The sequence below is a fragment of the Brassica oleracea genome, unplaced genomic scaffold, assembly GCF_000695525.1.
Source record: "Brassica oleracea var. oleracea cultivar TO1000 unplaced genomic scaffold, BOL UnpScaffold00853, whole genome shotgun sequence".
Classification (NCBI taxonomy): domain Eukaryota; kingdom Viridiplantae; phylum Streptophyta; class Magnoliopsida; order Brassicales; family Brassicaceae; genus Brassica; species Brassica oleracea.
Window position 1 is genome coordinate 34,251 of NW_013617481.1, and position 20,071 is coordinate 54,321.

At 39.4% G+C, this 20,071-nt stretch overlaps 2 protein-coding genes across 4 annotated transcripts; both read left to right on the forward strand.

Moving 5' to 3' along the window:
• Nucleotides 1-11,273: 11,273 nt before the first annotated feature.
• Nucleotides 11,274-11,900, forward strand: LOC106320230. The gene has a single exon (XM_013758599.1). It carries the CDS (start codon nt 11,274-11,276, stop codon nt 11,898-11,900), a length of 627 nt encoding a protein of 208 aa, XP_013614053.1.
• A 1,103-nt stretch (nt 11,901-13,003) lies between these two features.
• Nucleotides 13,004-15,733, forward strand: LOC106320227 (NAC domain-containing protein 69-like). Of its 3 annotated transcripts, none has more exons than XM_013758594.1 (6): nt 13,004-13,192; nt 13,259-13,530; nt 14,488-14,622; nt 14,694-15,017; nt 15,103-15,258; nt 15,346-15,733. In XM_013758594.1, the coding sequence occupies exons 1-6, from the start codon at nt 13,039-13,041 to the stop codon at nt 15,550-15,552; spliced, it is 1,248 nt and encodes a 415-aa protein (XP_013614048.1). In that variant the 5' UTR covers nt 13,004-13,038; the 3' UTR covers nt 15,553-15,733. The 3 variants fall into 3 exon arrangements, with proteins under 3 accessions (XP_013614048.1, XP_013614047.1, XP_013614049.1); XM_013758593.1 differs by having other exon boundaries at nt 13,008-13,192; nt 13,253-13,530; XM_013758595.1 differs by having other exon boundaries at nt 13,018-13,120.
• Nucleotides 15,734-20,071: the final 4,338 nt, after the last annotated feature.

Below are 20,071 nucleotides of genomic sequence, written 5' to 3' on the forward strand. Positions count from 1 at the left end.
AGGGGGGGTACAGTGGATGCTACAGTTGCTCATGATTGGAAGGATAGACTAATTCAATGCCTGAAAACAATCAAGTGCTCTGATGTGATTCTGGATAGCACAAAGGAATGGAATCATGAACATGATCATGGAGAGCTTGTAGCTGTTGAAGAACCTACAACTGAAGAGTGTTTGAGCCGAAATAAAGCTGCTATCATCAGAGACACTTTGATCTACATGCAAGCTACTCTACATTCAAGCTGATCGTCATCTAGGCAAGTAGCTTGTGTGTACTCTTTTTCCCTTGATTGGTTTTGTCCCACTGGGTTTTCCAATCAAGGTTTTTAATGAGGCTACAAGTTTCTTCTCTTACCTCCTAGATGATTGATCTCGGTCTGTTCACATGAAGACCTTATGTTATGTATTATTTCTAAGTTTTATGTTATGTTTTTTTTTCAAAAAATCTAGTCAAGTGTGTGTGTTTCCAAGAGGAGCCTATGTCTTTATTCCTCTTGTATTTACGAGATGCTGTGCATGTATAGCCTTCTCTCTATTTATATGTTTCGAAATCTAATAAGAAAGTAACCCATCTTTTATTCAAAACCTTTGTTTTCTCTCTTCTTGCCTTGTCGAGATTGTGAGTGTGGGAGTACGAGCTGGAGTTTAGCTTACTCTGCAGGTTTTCCGGTTGTGGTATGGATGAGGAGGATTTGATCATGAGGTTCTTAGATGGGATGCAAGTGGAACTTTGCGGCAGATGCAGCGTGGTCTCTTACGCAAGCTTAGAGGATCTGGTGGAGAAGGTTGTCGTTAAGGATACATGTATGGCTGAGGAGCATAAGTTCCTCAAGGCAACTCAGCCTAAGACAGGAGGGACTTCAGGCTCAGAGAAGAGGACTTGGTATCAACCAAACGTCAAGTATAATACTTGTGTAAGGATGCGGCATAAAAGTAGGAGTTGTTGGAGTAGGCCATTAGGTGCCCAGGTTGCAGCACCAGCCGCGGCAGAAGCACCAGTATAGGCAGCTAGGAACTGCTATGGTTGTAACCAGTCGGGTCATATCTTCAGAGATTTCCGAAGGAGGGCGACGTGGCACTTCCATCACCACCCAAGCGTCTAGCCACCATTACACGTGTGTTTGCGGTAGGAGATCCTCAGAGAGCTGAGCCGTTAGTGGGTATGCATCTTTATCATACTCATTGGTGTTTGAGTATTTCAGCTTCGTGGTTATCATGTCTGGTTAGTAAAAATCGTGTATGATCGGTTTCGGTTAGGGTGAGTCAGCTCACAATTATTCGATACATGAGCTTCTCACAACTTTTTGAGTCCGCATTTGGTCAAGTCTTGGTCCTTTCAGGGTGTTTTCGAACCAAAGATTAAGCAGATTCAGACTGGTGGCACAAAGAGATTGGGAGAATCTGAGATTCATCGCGATGTACCAGTTATGTGATCTCACTCAAATTACCCTAAGTAGTGAATTACTTTCTCAAATAAGAGGTTCAGTTGTAGTACTTAGGGATCAAATCCACGAGGAGCTCGAGAACCTAATAAATCTAATCAGAGTGATTAAGCTAGGTTGATTATGATTAAATTTAAAAAGCAGGTTTGTGAGCAAGGCAATTGCTCGATTGATTTGATTGGGTTTTTGGTGCTTTAGATGAAATAGCTAGACTTAGGGTTTCTATTCTGGTAATCATGATTATAATCCTACAGATGCCTAATAAGTTCTATGCATGATACTATAGAGCTCAAACACTTATAAACAAACCGATCGGCGTTCGCTTTCAAGGTTTGTCTATTGACCATATATAAGTGTCGATCGATGATTCTAGAGGAATATCGTTCTATACACTTGTTGTACCGTCGATCGATTATTCTATAGGAATATCGATCAACGCGTTCTTAGTCAAGCTTTACGTGCGGGTTGAATTATGCTCACTAGACTTCCTAGATCACCTTTCTCCTTACTCTAGCAATTTTATCTCAATTAGGACGGATTCAGGGTGAGATGCAAGTGATGACTTGAGTCTACAACTCCTAGGGCAAGTTCTAGCTAGCTAAACTAGAAACATACATTGATGAAAATCCTAATGATGAATATCTTAACTTAGCAATATGTAGTTGAGGCTAATCCCTCATAACCTATTTAAACCCTAAATCTAACAATAGAACTACTCAAACATGGCTAAGAAATTCATAACAACAATTAGGTATAAAAACTGCATAGATAAATAGATAGATATTAATGGAGTTCCAATCAAAAATCTCTTTGGATCTTCTCTCCAACTCTACTAAATCCTAGAAAACCTTTGCTGTGAAAATAATAAAACTAGAAAGCACACTTTTCTTCTAACATGTTGGCAAGCTATAAATATTAGGTTAATTGGTGAAGTCTTGGGCTCTAAGTCGGCTTGGACCAAAATGGGCTTCTGCGCGCTTCGCCGTTGATCGATGTCACAGGATTTGCGTCGATCGATTATTGTCTCTAAACGTCGACCATTGGTCTTGCTGATGGTCAGCTCGGATGCTTTCTCCAATTATCTCCAAAATGCACCAAAATCATCACTTTCTTCCAAATCACTCCTGATCCTATAAATATACTAAATAGACTCTAAAACATAATAATTAGTTATTAAAAAACTTATAAACCATGGCTAAAAGTGGGTAAAATCCATGGCCTATCATTATGCTTGGAGGGGTCAAATTGTTCAAAGACTTGACGGTGTTAGAGATGAGTTTTTACGAATGTTATGCTTGGGATGGATTGGTTGTCACGACATCGAGTAGTATTGGATTGCCCGAGAGCAAGAGTTCATATCCCTAGAGCAGAAGGGAAGACCATGTTACATGACATTCAGACACACCTAGGAGTTTTTGTCGTCTCCATGTTGATGCTGAGGAGTTATTGGAGAGAGGAGCAGATGGATTTTTAGTGACCATTTCGATGGGTAAGGATAATGGTCAGCATGAGTTGCATGACTTTTTTGAAGCCTTAAAAGGGTTACCACCAGCCAGAGGATACGTTCTTACGATTGAGTTAGAACCATGGGCAGCACCGGTTTCACGAGCTTCATACCGTCTCACACCAGCAGAGATGGCTGTGTTGAAAAGGTAGTTGGAAGAAATTTTAGATAAAGGTTTTATCAGGCCGAGTACTTCTCCATGGGGAGCATCATTATTGTTTGTGAAGAACAAATATGAGAGTTTCAGGGTTTGTATCGGCTATAGAGGTTTGAACAAAATGACCATCAAGAATAAGTACCCGCTTCCGCGTATCGATGAGTTGTTGGACCAGTTGCAAGGACATTCATAGTTTTCGAAGATTGACTTGGCATCCGGATTCCACCAGAATGCAATAGCTGAGGGGGATGTACGGAAGACGGCCTTCCGTACACGCTATGGATATTATGAATTCGTAGTGCAGACATTCGAGTTGATGAACGCATATGCAACATTCATGAAGCTTATGAGTGTTCTGTTTCTCTAAGTCTTGACGTGTCGATCCTCTGCTTTAGGGTTTAGTCTCCCCTTATATAGTTGTTTTAGGTCGGCCTTAGTCGGTTGGAGTAGGTTAAACTCTTCCATATTCGGAAATACGGAAGGTTCTCCTTATCGGAAGTTTTCCTCTTCCCGGAAGAAGGGGGTGGTCCCTGGTACCGGACCCGGAGTACTTCCTAGCGGGGACTCGGGGTGTCTCCTAGCGGGGACCCAGAGGCCGGTGTCCTGCCTGGGGTCTGAAGGAATTCAATACCTGAGTATTTTTCCTCAACAAAGGAGGTGGTCCCTGGGACCGGACCCGGTGTACTTCCAAGCGGGGACCCGGGGCATCTCCTAGCGGGGACCCAGAGGCCAGTGTCTTGCCTGGGGTCTGAAGGAATTCAATACTTGAGTATTTTTCCCCAACAAAGGGGGTGGTCCCTGGGACCGGACCCGGAGTACTTCCAAGCGGGGACCTGGGGCGTCTCCTAGCGGGGACCCAGAGGCCGGTGTCTTGCCTGGGGTATGGATGAATTCAATACCTGAGTATTTTTCTTCAACACCAGAAGCAGATGTTTGCCAGCTTTAAGATGGAAGAGCACAAAAGCATAGAGGAGAATCTTGATGTGTTTCTGAAACTGGTAGACGATTTGGCAAGTTTGAACATTAATGTGAGTGATGAGGACCAAGCCATTCAGGTCCTGTCTAGTGTCCTAAGGTAGTTTGACTCACTGGTTCACATACTTAAATACAGTAATGGGATGGAAACACTGACTCTGAATGAAGTAACCAATTTTGCATATGCCAAGGAAGTCGAGCTAAAGGAAAATATGCTCATTGGTAAAGCTAAGTCTAGCGCAAAAGGTTTGGTTGTGGCCAAGGGTAGACCTGAGAAGAAGAGTTCTGGTCAGTGGAGTGGAAGCTCAAAGAGCAGAGATTCAAGGTCTAAATCTTGACGAAAGAATCAACATACACCTAGAGAGTGTTGGATATGTGGGAAGGAAGGACACTTCAAGAAAGATTGTCCTGAAAGGAAAAATGGGAGAGCAACTGATTCTGCAAATGTTGCTTAGGAAAAGGAGTTTCCTATGATCTTGACAGCAAATGAAAAAGACCACAAGAGTGAGTGGGTCATGGATTCTGGTTGTATATTCTACATTACACCAGATAGAGATGCCTTATTTGATTTCAAGGAGTTTGAAGGTGGAAAGGTATTGATGGGAAACAATACCTTCAGTGAAGTCAAAGGTATGGGCAGGCTGAAGATCATAAACTCAGAAGGAGCTACGGTGATCTTGACCGATGTGAGATACATGCCAACCATGAGCAGGAATCTCATCTCTTATGGCCAGTTAGAAAAGAGTGGTTACAAGTATGAAGGAGAAAGACTTCATAGTTACTTTCTACAAGAATGGTCAGAAGGTGATTTCTGGGAAATATCAAGATGAGCTGTATTATTTACAGGAATCAGTGGTGAAAGGAGAAGCATATGTAGTCAGAGCTGATGCGAACTTGACAAATAGATGACACTCAAGGTTAGGACACGTGAGTCTTAAGAACATGAATCTTCTGGTCAAAGGAGGTTATCTAGATTCAAAGGAAGTCCACACACTAGATTAGGAGTGTGTATTTGGAAAGTCCCACAAGGAAAGCTTTCCAGAGGGCAAGCACACTACAAAAGGTATTCTTGAATACATTCACAGTGATCTATGGGGCTTAGTTTCAAACGAGCCAAGTCTGTCGGGATGTGGATACTTTTTTACATTCATTGATGATTACTCAAGGAAGGTCTGGATCAGATTCTTATTGAGTAAAGATGAAGTGTTTGGGAATTTTTCCGAGTGGAAGGTACGTGTGGAAAATCAAAAAAAAAAGAAAAAATAAAGTGTCTAAGGACAGATAATGGATTGGAGTTATGCAACAATCTGATGGATAAGCTTTGTCAAGACTCATGGATTAAACGACATAGGACTTGCGTTTATACTCCGCAACAAAATGGGGTGTCTGAGAGGATGAACATGAAATTAGCGGATAAGGTCAGGTGTATGTTGGCAGAAACATGAATGGAGAAGAAGTTCTGGGCTGAGGCAGCGTCGACTGTGGTTTATCTGATAAATAGGTCTCCTAGTGCATCTTTGGGGTTTCAGATTCCAGAGGAAGTGTGGTCAGGGTCAAAGGTTGATTACAGTCATCCCAGGCGGTTTGGTTGTGTTGCTTATGTACACAGAACATGGGACAAGTTAAGTCTAAGAGCTGTTAAGGGATTCTTTGTGGGTTACCCACATGGTACTAAAGGTTACATGGTGTGGTTATCGGAAGAGGAAAGATGTACTATAAGCAGGAATGTAGTCTTTGATGAAGAAAAACTATATAAGATCAAGGTCAGATGGAAGAGACTAATTCTAAGAAAAAGAAGAAAGTTACTTTTAGCACTGATCTGATTCAAAGACCGACTACAAGTGGTCCAGTTCATGAGTCTACCGGTCAACGTGGAGAAGCTTCAGGAAGTGGGGATTCTACTGGTCAAGGTGGAGATGCTTCAAGAAGTTGAGAATCAGAAGAGGAAGATGAGGATTTAGCGTATGCGGTCGGTTTGGTCAGTAGGTTCATGGAAAATCCAGGAAGATATCATTGGTCTACGGTTAGGTGGATCTTGAGATATCTAAGGGGATCTTCAGATGTGTGTCTCACCCTTACAAAATCTGAGAAGTTTGAGATTGAGGGATTTTGTGATTCAGATTACTTTGCAGATCTTGACAGAAGAAGGTTAATATCTGGTTATGTCTTCAAGGTTGGTGGTAACACTGTGAGTTGGAGGTGTACTCTTCAGCATGTTGTGGGTCTTTCAACTACTGAGGCTGAGTACATGGCACTCACAGAGGCAGCTAGAGAGGGAATATGGTTGAACATTTTTGCAGTGAATTGGGGTTTAAATCAGAAAACTTCAAGTTGAATTGTGACTCACAGAGTGCAATTTTTTTGGCGAAGAATCTAGTTCATCATGACAGGACCACGCACTTTGAGAATAAAGTGCATTTCATCAGGGACAAGGTTTGAGGATGGTTCAGCTAAAGTGCAAAAGATTCATACTTTCCTAAATCATGCGGATATGTTGACAAAGAGTTTACCAGGCAACAACTTTGAGAGGTGTCTGGTGACACTCAATGTCACCAACTGAGTTGAGACAGTAGAAGCGTGAGATGGTTTGTCGGTTTATCACCTCACAGCAGAAAGAAATTCAGATGATCAAGTCTGGGAAATCGACAAAAAGGTTCAGATGATTAAGTCTGAAAAATGAAGTCTAAAAGCAGTTCGGTCTTAGAGCTGAGGTTCACCGGTGAAGGTGACAAGTCTGTTTCTGGTGGTAAAACTGGAAGGTTTGCAGGACCGGTCCACTACTTTAGACTATGACGGAAGTCTCAGGTTCATTTTACAGTTGAGGTAAATCAACAAGAAGATGGTATTTCATTTACAGATATGACAAGTACAAGTGACCAAACGCCCAAGGTGGGAGATTTGTTGATTTTGTGCATTTGGTCTGCATTTCACCTACATCACTGAAGTGCCCACTTCAGAGACCTGCCTTCTGCAGTTTGAGGTTGTAGGGAAAACAGTGAAGTTATCTAGAGCACTGAAGTGTCCACTTTAGAAAAGTTGCATATTGAACTTTGATGCTTTATGGATATCTGTTATGTTTGGGCCTTAATGACTGAATCCCAATAGTGCTAGGGTTTAGGGAGACACTATATAAACTCTTTAAACCTAATTTCTTGTCTCTCAGCACCCATAACACTCATTTGGATACAAAGAAAGATTAAGGATATGAGAGAGGCAAGAAGTAAGAGCAAAGAGAGGAGATTGAAGAAGTATCTACAGATGGTTGAGGAGAAGCAAAGGGAGATCCGGTCAAGAGTCTCAGGCTGTTTCTTCTTCTTTGGACTGTGGGTTTCATCTCCTATACACATAGGTTCAGTAAGCTTAAGTCTTTAGGTTATTGTTGTGTTGTCTCTAGGTGAATAGAGAAACACAGAGATTGTTGTGTAAGGAAGCTTTTGTATACACTTGATACTAGTGAATCGTTGAGAGTGTCGGCCTCTCCCCAGATGTACCGAAAGAGAACTGGGTAACCAAATCTTGTGTGTCTTTAACAAACTCAAGCAAAACTAGAAGTGTGCTAAGGTTAATTAGCCAAGTGAGATAAACCGGTTAGTTGGTTAAGAATTTCTCAACAATTTCTATTTCAAATGTTGAAATTAAACTTGAATGTATTTACAATTAATTTATATTATATATAAATTAATATTTCATATTAATATAAATTAAAATATTACAAAATAGCTATGATATGATATATTTAATCCAATTGAAAAATAATCATACAAATTAAATGTAATCAAAGATAGTTAAATAATGCATAGAATAAACAATTTTGATATAAATCTATAAAAAATTGCCATTGTTATAGGGTTACACCAAATATAGTGTGACACTGTGGGAAAAAAAAAAGAATCATACCATAACGCAGTTGCATATGCCCTTGGACTGGAGAGAAGAAACATCACATCTGACACTATTTTCACGTTTTACTATGCGTTTGGAGTTGACTTTAAACAATCATCATTGTAAGACTTTTATAAAATCTCTCATAAAAGAAAAGAAAAAAAAAGATGATTTTTAATGAGAAAATTCTCCTATAATCTGAAGATGAGATTCAATAAACACATATTTATTAGATAATCATATAATTTACTAAAAAAATAGAATATTATTACAATATTATGTTTAAAAAAAAATATGTAATCTCTCATCAATTATATTTTTTTTTTGCAGAGGAAAGAGCAAATTATTATAAGCCTAGAATATAATTTTATTAGAAAGTGAATTAAAAAACCCAGATTAGTACAACTTTATTATAAGCTTGTAATTACATAATCTAGCTAGGAGTACGACCATCAATATCAAAGCTTTTTCACATAAATCAATCACAAAATATATTAATAATTAATTAATAAATCTAAACATTTTGAAAGATTTATATCAAAGTCTTTGAGATATTTTTTAATCAGTTTTAATTAAGTAAATATAATTTAATTTACTGATTTTTTTTGAATAATACTAATGTTCCGAGCATAAGAAATTCGTATAATAATAGAAAGTAAAGATGAAGTGTTTACAAAAATCATAAAGAAAGTAAAGATGTATTTATGTCATGGTCAATGGTGGTGACTATAACACCATAAAGAATATTTCCAAAAAAGATCAAGAAAGAAACCCCGCCTTAGTTCCTAAGCTGCAAAAGAAAAAAATAACCCGCCTTAGTTTCTAAGCTGCTACAGTTTCCACCAACAAACAATAAACAAGTCTTTCCCATGTGGGAATGCGCCTTTTGTCAACGTTGAGGAAAAAAACAAAACATTATCCTCGAATCGTTTGTTAGTTTGGTGTGCTTTGTGTTGTCTGCTTTAAGTGTTTAGAGCATGTACATTGAAGGTTTATAAGCAGGTCATGGGCTCAGTTTCATAGGGCCGGAATTTGAAAAGAAGAAGAAAAATGGGTAATTAACGTTGAACCGGGCCGCTGGAGTGATCCTGTATGAAACGGGTTCAAGCCACGTGGCGAGCAAGGAGTGGCTTCTTCAACTCGCGTTGACAACGACGAAAGTAGGCTTTCACGTTATTCTCCTCATTTCCTCTTCTCTCCAAAAAAGCTAGGGTTCCGCGTCGAGAGGCGATTTTTCGTGCGACGCCGATCCAGAGCTATTTTCTCCATCAAATCGACGACGGAGTGGCTTCTCATCGAGCTCAGGTCCGTTTCCGAGTAGAGTCACGATTCAATAAAGTTGTTTTTAGGGATTTAGGGTTTCGAGTCTAGGATCTGAAATCGATTTGGGGGTTTCTTTGTTAGGGGTCTAAATCGATATGGGGGTTTCGATTTAGGGTTGTTTATCGTCATGGGGGCTTGATTTAGGGTTCGTTTATAAGTGATTTGACATCGAGTTAATCGTTTTGGGTGTTTCGATATAGGGTACTAAATCGTCAATCTGGTTTGATTTATGGTTCGTTTGTATGTGAATTGAATTAGAGTTACCTGTTTCTCTTAGTTAGTTGTTTCTCTTAGTGGTTCGTTTAATCATATTGTTTAGTTATTATGTTCTAATCATTTCCTTTTCTGGTGCAGATGGATCCCGCAGAAGAGAGAAAACATTCAAAGAAGCAAAAGGATTACTGCAACATGTTAGGGTTCGTCGCCGATTCACAATACGGGATTCCAAGAAAGTGTGCTTGCGGTGGGAGAATCATTGACGAGGTTCGGGGGAAGGAAGACTACGACACTCTTCCTGGAAAGCGCTTCTTCACCTGCATAAACTATGAGGTAAGTCTCAATCCGTAATTATGTTCTTATAATTAATGTTACTCGAAGTCTTATAATTAATGTTTCTGTTGTCAACAAGGATGATGGGTTGCATTATCGTCATCCTTGGGTGGTTGGTGTCCAGGAGGAGATCGAAATCCTGAGTAAGCGTGTGGAGGAGGCTGAGCAGGTGATCAAGGGGGTGTGGAATCTCAATAAACGGATTGAGACACTGGAGGTTAGTGTATTTCCTTTTTCTTTCATTGCTGTTACATTATACTTATGTACTTATTAAGTCACTAACACTGTATTATTGTTGTTTCCATGTCAAGGAACAGGTTAGAAACCTCTGTGGGCAGGTAGATTACCTCACTGTCGAGGTCGCTGACCTGGAGAAGGTCTGCTACGACTGAAAATCAGAGGTAAGTCTAAACTAAACTGTATCTGTGATGTAGTTCAAAACTAGAACTAGTTCCATTTTTATATAAAAATTAATCGGTTTTTTAAACTAAACTAAACTGAACTAGTAGTAGTTCAGTTGGTTGGTTGCTCTGATTGTATTAATTAGCTAAACTAGACCTAGAACGAAAAGTACACTGGAATTAATTCTGTGTTGGTTGGTTGGTTGCTCTGATTGTATTAAGTAGTTGATTTGATGTGTAATGACTGCTCTCTGTCAAGTAGTTGTTTTGTAATGGCTTCTATAATGAATGTTTGGTAGGTAGAGTTAAATTGTTCTCGCCTATCAAAGCTAAAACTAGTTTAAAAACTTACCAATCCCGCCTCTAAAACCCTATTAACTTAAAACATCAACCTAAACTCATTAGGGAAATGCTTGATTGAATTGGTTGACTTGCTTGGCTGAATCTCTGTTCTTTTAATTATTTAGTTGCCTGAATCTGTTTAGTTATTTACTTTCTTGTTTGGTTTTTGTTTTGCAGGTCACAGGTATGTCATGAAGGCTGGATCACGGGTTGCTTTATGTCTGTTGTTGCTTAGCTTTATGTCTGTTGCTTTATTTCTATGTTTCTGTTGTTTCACGGATGCAGTGTAGTATTTTGTTAGTTTCTACACTGCTACTATGTACTTTATTTCACGGGTAGTACTGAACTTTGTATCACGGGTTATGTAACAAGCATATATAAATATGCTCTCTTCATGTATGTTTCTAAATCAAAACTCAACTTCTTCTCTTTGTATCTCTGTCTTTATATTTCTCTTTATGTATGAATCTCATCATATCTCATCATATTTCTCTTTAAACACTACTACAACCCAACAAGCCGAACACTACTACAACCCAACAAGCCAAGTTTTGTTAAACACTTGATCAAATTTAGAAAATAAAAAGTGAATAATCGCAAAGGTCTTGAAGAATCACGTGAGCCATTGCCAAGGTTTAACAACAAAAAAGTGAAGAATGTCAAGCTCCTCAAATGATGAAGTATATGAAGTTTTTGAAGAAATGGTCGACCAACAAATTGATGATTTCATCGACTCTGTTGTTGATGTTCAAGCCAACGAGCCGAAGAGACGAGTCTATATCGAAAGAGATCGGGAACAAGGACACAGACAACTATGGCACGACTATTTCAGTGAAAATCCTACATACCCACCCGAAATGTTTAGGCGGCGTTTTCGAATGAACAAGCCTTTGTTCCTTCGCATTGTCGATCGCCTAAGTAATGAAGTTCCATACTTTCAGCAACGAAGAAATGGTCACGGAAGGTACGGGCTATCTGCACTTCAAAAATCTACTTCAGCTATACGAATGTTGGCATATGGTAAAGCGGGAGATTCGTATGACGAATATCTCCGACTTGCGGCAAGTACTGCACTTTTATGTTTGGATAATTTCACGGAAGCGATAATACAATTATTTGGAGATGAGTATCTAAGAAGACATACACCGGATGATCTTCGACGATTACTCGACACTGGAGAGGCACGCGGGTTTCCGGGGATGATAGGCAGCATCGACTGTATGCATTGGGAGTGGAAAAACTGCCCAACCGCTTGGAGAGGGCAGTACACACGTGGTTCAGGAAAGCCGACAATTGTCTTAGAGGTTGTGGCATCACATGATCTTTAGATATGACACTCATTTTTTGGATTACCAGGTACCCTCAACGATATTAATGTTCTTCATCGGTCACCAGTCTTTGATGACATTTTACAAGGTCGAGCTCCTAGAATTCATTTCAAGGTCAACAACCACAAATATTGTATGGCGTATTACCTTACCGACGGAATTTATCTGAATTGGTCAACATTTATCCAATCCATCCCACTTCCTCAAGGTCCTAAAGCAGAGCTATTTGCTCGACATCAAGAATCGGTTAGAAAAGATGTCGAACGTGCTTTTGGAGTATTGCAATCGAGGTTTGCAATAGTTAAAAACCCAGCTCTATTATGGGATAAGGAAAAAATTGGAAGGATTGTGAAAACTTGTGTCATACTCCACAATATGATAGTAGAGAACGAACGCGACAGATATACTCCGTATGATACATCTGACTTCGAAGCAAGAGAGTCCAGCCGAAGTTCCAAGGTGAAAAGGAGAAAAAGTGTGAATGTCCCTATGCTTAACATTCGCAATCAAATTCGGGATCCACAGATACATGAGCGTTTGAAAGCTGATTTAGTTGAAAATGTATGGGAAAAATATGGTAATCATGATGAATAATCTTTGTATGTTCATGAATTCTCAATGTATTGAATAAAAACTTTTAAAAAATATTTTAAAAGTTGTTGTAAGTTTATGAATTCTCAATGTATTGAATAAAAACTTTTTTAAAACATATTACAAAATATTTTCTATCTTCATGAATTCTCAATTTATTGAATAATATTCAAAAAAAAAATTTAAAACAAAATTTTTATTCAAAAATTCTCATTATATTGAATAATAACTTTTCAAAAAAATTAAAAATTACTTTTTTTTCAAAAAAAAATATTATTTTATTTCTATGAACCCCGACTTCAGGTTCATTGATGGAGGAACACAATTGATCCGGATTCATCACTATTGATGACCCCACATTAAAATTAATAAACAATACATATGAACCACAAGAGGAGCTTCATTGATGTACTTGCTCTTAGACCCACATATAACAAACAACGTGTCATTTTATTATTTTAACAAAAATATTATTTAATGTGTGTATAAATAAGCAAATAGCCTTTCTTTCTTCTCTTCACTTAACCACTAGTTCGAGTTGCATAAAATGGAGAATAATCTGGTGGGATATAGATTTAGTCCTACGGGGGAGGAACTGATCAACCATTACCTCAAGAACAAGATTCTTGGTAAGTCATGGCTCGTCGACCATGCCATTAGCGAGGTTAACATCTGTCGTTACGAACCATGGTTTTTGCCTTGTAAGTTCATCTCTCTCACTCACTCTTTCATCATCGATCATCTATTAATTTCTTCATTAGTTGCAGCATTATCGAAGCTTGAATCGAAGGATCTTGTATGGTACTTCTTCTCTCCCAAGGAGTACACGTCTGCGAAGAAGAATGTAACGAAGAGAACTACACCTTCTGGGTATTGGAAAGCTACTGGTGTTGATAGAAAAATCAAGGATTGGAGAGGAAATGGTGTTGAGATTGGTATTAAGAAGACGCTTGTGTACTATGAAGGTAGGGTTCCTAATGGAGTTTGGACTCCTTGGGTCTTGCACGAGTATCACATCACTTCCTTGCCTCTTAATCAGGTAACACTTCCTCAAGAGTTTTTATTTTATTTATTTGTTTGTTTCTCCCAAAAATTGGATTTGCTATCTCAACTATTTTTTCGTTTGTTTTATTTGAGTTTTTATTTCTATGTAGTCTTTCTCTTGTGGAAATCGGTTTTGATTCGATTTTTGTTTGATGAGGCTTTAATTCCCCTGTGATGTCACTACTACCTCAATTTGAGATTATATGTATTAGTTGAATTTCTAATTTAGTCATGATCTTCTAATATGAATATATTAAATTTGAGTTTTTTTCAACTCAAAACTAATTGACAAAAACTAAATTTATCGTTTTTTATATGTCACTTCGTTATTTGTGCAAGTCCAAAAATATTTCACTAGTAAAATATGGGTTTCAGATCCAAAAATAAAATGAAATTTGGGATTTGATTCATCTGTCTCTAAGCTAGTTTTTGGCTGTGATTTCTCTTGTATTGGATGCCACCTTAAGCTCAATTTGGGATTAATTATGTATTAGTTGAATTGGGATTGTGGTTCATTTTTCTTTGATTTTCTTCTAGTTATGATCTTCTTAATATATATATAGATATATGTAAATATGAATTTTGGAGTTATCATTGACAATAAGTGGATTAACCTATAATTTTTATATATTACTTTATTATTTTCTTTTTTTTGTCAACTACTTCATTATTTCCAACTAGTGATCTAGGATCGATTTTTCTTCTTTCACAAAATATGGAGTTTGGTTATAGTCTCTGGACTAGTTGTTTGACACTGATTTCCCTTGTTTTGGATGTTATCTTTAGCTCAATTTGATGGTTAAAGGGTTACAGAAGTTGTGCCCAGTTATTTATTTATTTAAAGCTTGTGAGTTTTGTTTTCCTTGTGATAGCGTTGTCTTGAGTGATTTGTATTCAATTTTGTTTTTCTTCCAAAGAACTTATATGTGTGTAACTTTGTTATTTGCTTCAGAGGACCTATGTTATATGCCAAGTAATGTACAAGGGTGATGACGGAGACAGTTTGTATGGTAATAACTCGAATGAACCAAGTAGCTCTATGGTGTCTGATTCCAATCCTGTCAAATTCATTAACACATCACCTGAGGTGCATCTAGCTTCTCACAATGATTTTTATTTATTCATTACTATCATTAACCCGTTTCTTGACATGTTCAGGTTGTGCAGAAAGGTCAAGAAGATGGTATGTCTATGTATGACTTATTAATCCCACTGAACCAACAAGTGGATCTCTCTCCTTATGATGTGTTCAATCCAAATAAGAGTTTCACAGACAACAGTTACTACCCACAAACTCCTTACGGTGATGATTATTGGAATCGGTTGCTGGATTATAACGGAGGGAATTTCGAAGATGTGTTTCGCAATCAAGAACTCACAATCCAAGAGAACCAAAGCAATCACAGGCCAAAGAGACCTTTGACAGGGATCATTGTTGATGATAGCTGCAGTGATAGCGATGCTGAATCCATATCTGCAACAGTAAAATTATTTGACTCTTTTTCTTTATCAATATTGTAGCATAAGAGTAATCTGTATTCACTGCTTTATGTTCTAATATGACCAGAGTTACCGAGGAACATCAAGTCCAGGTGATAGCGATGGTAGTGTAGACGAGATTCTGTCGTTGATGAAAGGCTCTTCCAAAGATATACTAACTTCTATTAATGGAAATACCCGGGAGTCTCGTTTCACACGACGCACCATACCATCAAAACAAGAGGTCTTGAGCTGCTCATATGTTGATTTTTGGGCTATTTTCTTTAAATATGATGAATTTAAGGTAATAATGTTGTTGCTTACTTTTCAGGTGAAAGAAGGTAAGTCTAAAGCCAATGATGATGATGCATCCATGGACAAGAAGGCATTATCACCTATAATGAAGACAGAGAAGAAGGGCTGGTTTATTACAGAGGAAGCAATACAGAGAAACCACAAGAATGCACCGTATATCTATTTCATGAACATGATCATAGGACTCATCCTCTTGGTGGCTGTCATTGGCAACATCATATGAAGCCTCAGAAAATTAACCAGCTGATGAAGTTTGATTGCAAGGAGAGGCAAAGCAAAAGGATCGAAGCACTCGTTTTTAATTGGATTTTTCTGATTTTTATTTATTTTGAATGTGTAATAATATATATACTTGTGTCGGTGTGTGTATGTATGAACTATAAGTGAAGCTCAATTTTTCTTTACCTGTGTATATCTAACAGGTCTTTTCTTGTGACGAAAGTTAAAAGTGGAATTTAGGGTTTGTAATCTAGATCTAGTGTACAAGAACTGCTAAATAGACGTGTAGAGTTTACGATCGATATCTTTAGAATTGTTTGATTATGACTTATTATTGATTCGTTAGGTGAGTTCGAGATCAAGCAAACACAAGACCAAACGATTTGTTCACCCTGTGTTTTCCGAAGCTACGTACAGGGGAGGTATCGGAGTCCCTCAACTGCTATCTTGATTAGCAGATGCATCTAAAACATAGGTCCAAGACCTTATTTATACAAGAGTTTATATCCATAAACGGAGATATACAAAATATACTTCTGTATCAAATCTTAATGTAATATACTCTCCCTAGATATGTACATATCGTAATACCCTCCCTCAAGTTGGAGAGCGTAGATTTCAAACTCCCAACTTGATCAAAAATGCTGCAAACTCTTTCTTCCCAAGTGCCTTTGTCAAAATATCTTCCAGCTGCATCTTTGTTGGAACATGTCTCGTTGTCATCAGACCTCTCACTATCTCATCACGAATAAAATGGTAGCTCACTCGAACATGTTTCGTCTTCTCATGACAGATAGGATTAGCTGCCATATGTATCGCCGAGATGTTATCACAATGGACTGGGATCGGCGCATCAAACTTCACCCCAAGTGTTGTTAACAGATTCTTTAGCCAAATCAACTCTTGAACTGTGTCTGACATTGCCTTATATTCAGCCTCGGTCGAGGATCGAGAGACTGTGTCTTGCTTGAATTTTCTCCACGAAACCGGCGAGTCACCTAACTGAATAAACCAGGCCGTTAAGGACCTGCTTGTGAGGGGACATGCTCCCCAGTCCGCATCACACCAGGCGGTCAGAGTTAAAGGATGACCCGCCATAAGTAAGATCCCCTGTCCCGGGTTCCACTTCAAGTACCTTACCACTCTTATAGCTGCATCCCAATGCTCCTGTCTCGGCACTTGCATAAACTGAGATAAGATATGTATTGCGTAGGATAGCTCCGGTCTTGTCACACGCAGATATATCAATCTCCCAACTAACCTTCTGTATCGTTTGGGATCCGACAGTATGGTTCCATCAGCCAATGCAAGTCGATCATTCTGGTCCAACGGAAACGATGCAGGTTTCGCTCCAAGAAGTCCTGCTTCAGTAATGATGTCTAGAGCAAATTTCCTTTGGCATATGTAGATACCTGATGCATTACGTGCCACTTCTATCCCCAAAAAGTACTTAAAAATGCCAAGATCCTTCATTTTAAAACACTGACTCAAGTATTGTTTGAACTTTGTAATCACCTCCAGAGAACTCCCCGTAATAATCAAATCATCCACATAGATCAATACATGAACCTGAATCTCACCACTTCTATACACGAACAAAGAGTAATCTGAGACACACTGCACAAAACCGTAGTCCTTTAATGCCTTTGATAACTTCGCAAACCAGCATCGCGGCGCTTGTTTAAGGCCATAAAGAGACTTGTGCAATCTACATACTTTGTTCTTGTCTTCTACACGAAATCCCGGTGGCAATCTCATGTATACTTCTTCCTCAAGTTCACCGTGCAAAAATGCATTATGCACATCCATCTGATGAACTTCCCAATCCCTTGCAGCAACCAACTCCAGAAAACATCTAATAGTCGTCATCTTCGCCACTGGTGCGAATGTTTCTGTATAGCCCTCTCCTTCGACTTGGTGATTTTCAAACACCACTAGCCGAGCCTTATGTCTTTCAATGGTTCCATCGGCCCTATACTTGATGCAGTAAACCCATCTACACCCGAGTACCTTTTTCCCCGGAGGCAAGTCCTCCACTGTCCATGTTCCACTGTCCTCGAGAGCTATTGTCTCATGTTTCATAGCTCCCCGAAAATTTGGATCCAAAACTGCTTGAGAGTAATGTTGTGGTATTACATTATCTGCGACAGCTGCCAAATAAATCCTATTATTTTCAGAAAATCGGTCACAGGAGACAAAGTCTTCAATAGGATAACAAGACGTCATATGTATTGTATTGGCAGCGAAATCTTTCAGCCTTATTGACTTTGTCTTCTGCCTGTGTCCCCGCCCTAGCAGTTCCTCCTCTACAGGTGCGGTAACCACTTCAGATTGGTTCAGTTCTGAACCACCATTATCATCATCATTCACTTCCTCATCATGTTCCACTGCAACTCCATCCAAGTCGTGTTGTACTGTCTCGATATCTTCCTCAGTTTCTGTAACTATCAATGATGGCATTGTCACCTCCTCTCTCACTGGCGGTGTAGGCATCATTACAGTCTGCTGATCCATCTCGACTTCCTCTGTTGGTGTAGGTATAACATGAGTAGGAATCATGAGCTCATTATCCTCATCCACGGTCACTGGTAGAGTAGAGAATGGAAACTCATCTTCAAAAAATATCACATCCCGAGAGACTGAAACTTTTCTGGTTTCAAGATCAAAAACTCTCCATCCTTTCTTCCCGAACGGGTAGCCAAGGAATATACGTCTTTTGCTTCTACTTGCAAACTTATCTCCTCCATGTTTCTGTTCATGCACATAGCACAAACACCACATCGTTCGTAGATGCTGAATCGGTGGTGGTCTTTTATATAGCATCTCAAATGGTGTCTTCCCTTTCAGTATATCCGATGGAGTCCTAGTTATCAAATATCCAGTGGCTAGTGCACATTCTCCCCATAATTCAATCGGAAGAGATCCCTGAAACCGCAATGCACGAGCTACGTTCAGTATATGTTTGTGTTTTCTTTCCACCCTCCCATTCTGTTGAGGTGTCCCAACACACGAAGTCTCGTGTATAACTCCCTTATCTCGGAAGAAATCAGTAAGGCAGATAAACTCACTGCCGTTATCCGATCGAAATGTCTTTATACGAGTGTCAAACTGCCTCTTAACCAGCGAGAAAAGCTGTCGTATACGCGTCGGTGCTTGTTGTTTATTAGGCAACAAGTAAAGCCAGAGACTACATGAGTAATCATCTAGAATAGTCAGAAAGTATCGTGCTCCACACAGAGCTGGAGTTCTATGAGGACCCCACAAGTCGCAATGTATCAATTCAAAAGGAGCAGAAGTCTTATTCAAACTGTTTGGAAACAAATCTCGAGAATGCTTAGCGCGGATACAAACTTCACACGCTTTATTGTCTAAAACACCAGAATTAGAAAAACCAGAAACATTCAGCTTGTCTACAACTTTAGAAGAGGGATGTCCCAAACGTCGATGCCATACGTCGCACGACAAACGATCCGTGCACCCAGTCATCAAGGCAGCAGCTACACTCACGCTCCTAAAGAAGTACAATCCATTCAGCTGTTCACCCGCACCAATCAGGGTCTTCTTGATGCGGTCCTGAATTGTACAAAGCTTATCAGATATCTGGAAAATGCAGTAACTATCACGAGTCAACTGTGAAACCGAAATCAAATGACAATCTAATCCATCAACCAAGAAAACATCTTTAAGCTCAATATGTGTCCCCATCGAGACCAAACCTTTCTGATTAGCAACCGTAAACCTACCATCTGGCAACTTAATATTGATTGGTGCCATATACTGAATATCCGTAATGTAATCCTTTGATCCTGTCATGTGGTTTGTTGCTCCACTGTCAAGCATCCAAGTTTCAAAGAAATTCTTACCAGACAAACGAGTTGGTGGCGGTTGCTTCCTCTCCTCCAGCATCGACACAAGAGTTCGTCATTGTGTCTCATTCAGAGCACTAAACCCCACACGATCAGCTTCTGTGATTGCAGATGAACTGGTTCCCTGAGACCCCACACAAAGAGCTCCCATCGCATTGACCAGTGCCGTCTCTTTTCCTCTGTTTTTCGTCGAGGCCTGAACACTTCCTCGGTTCGCCGGTCCTTTGTTCCTAAGACGATCTCCCCACCATGGAGGATACCCAATCTGCCAGAAACAGGTGTCAGCAGAGTGTCCCATCCGGACACAACTTGTACATGTTGATCTCTTGTCTCGATCTTCTGGAGAGCCTCTGTTTCGCGGCTGTGATTGCACCGCAAAACTCACACCTCCAGTTTTCTCAGTATATGATCTCACAACCATTCGAGAATCTTCTTCTTGAGTCAACGTATTGTAAACGTCGTCCAATGTCGGGAAAGGGACCCGAGAAAGAAGAGCTGATCGAGTCGGTATGTAGATATCATCAAGTCCTCGTACAAATTCATGGACTCGATCTTCATCTCTTTCTTGCTCAAGCGCTAAGTTAAGATCGCAAGTACAAGATCCACACTTGCATCTCTTCATAGGCCGGTAGTCAGTCAACGTAGTCCACAACTTAT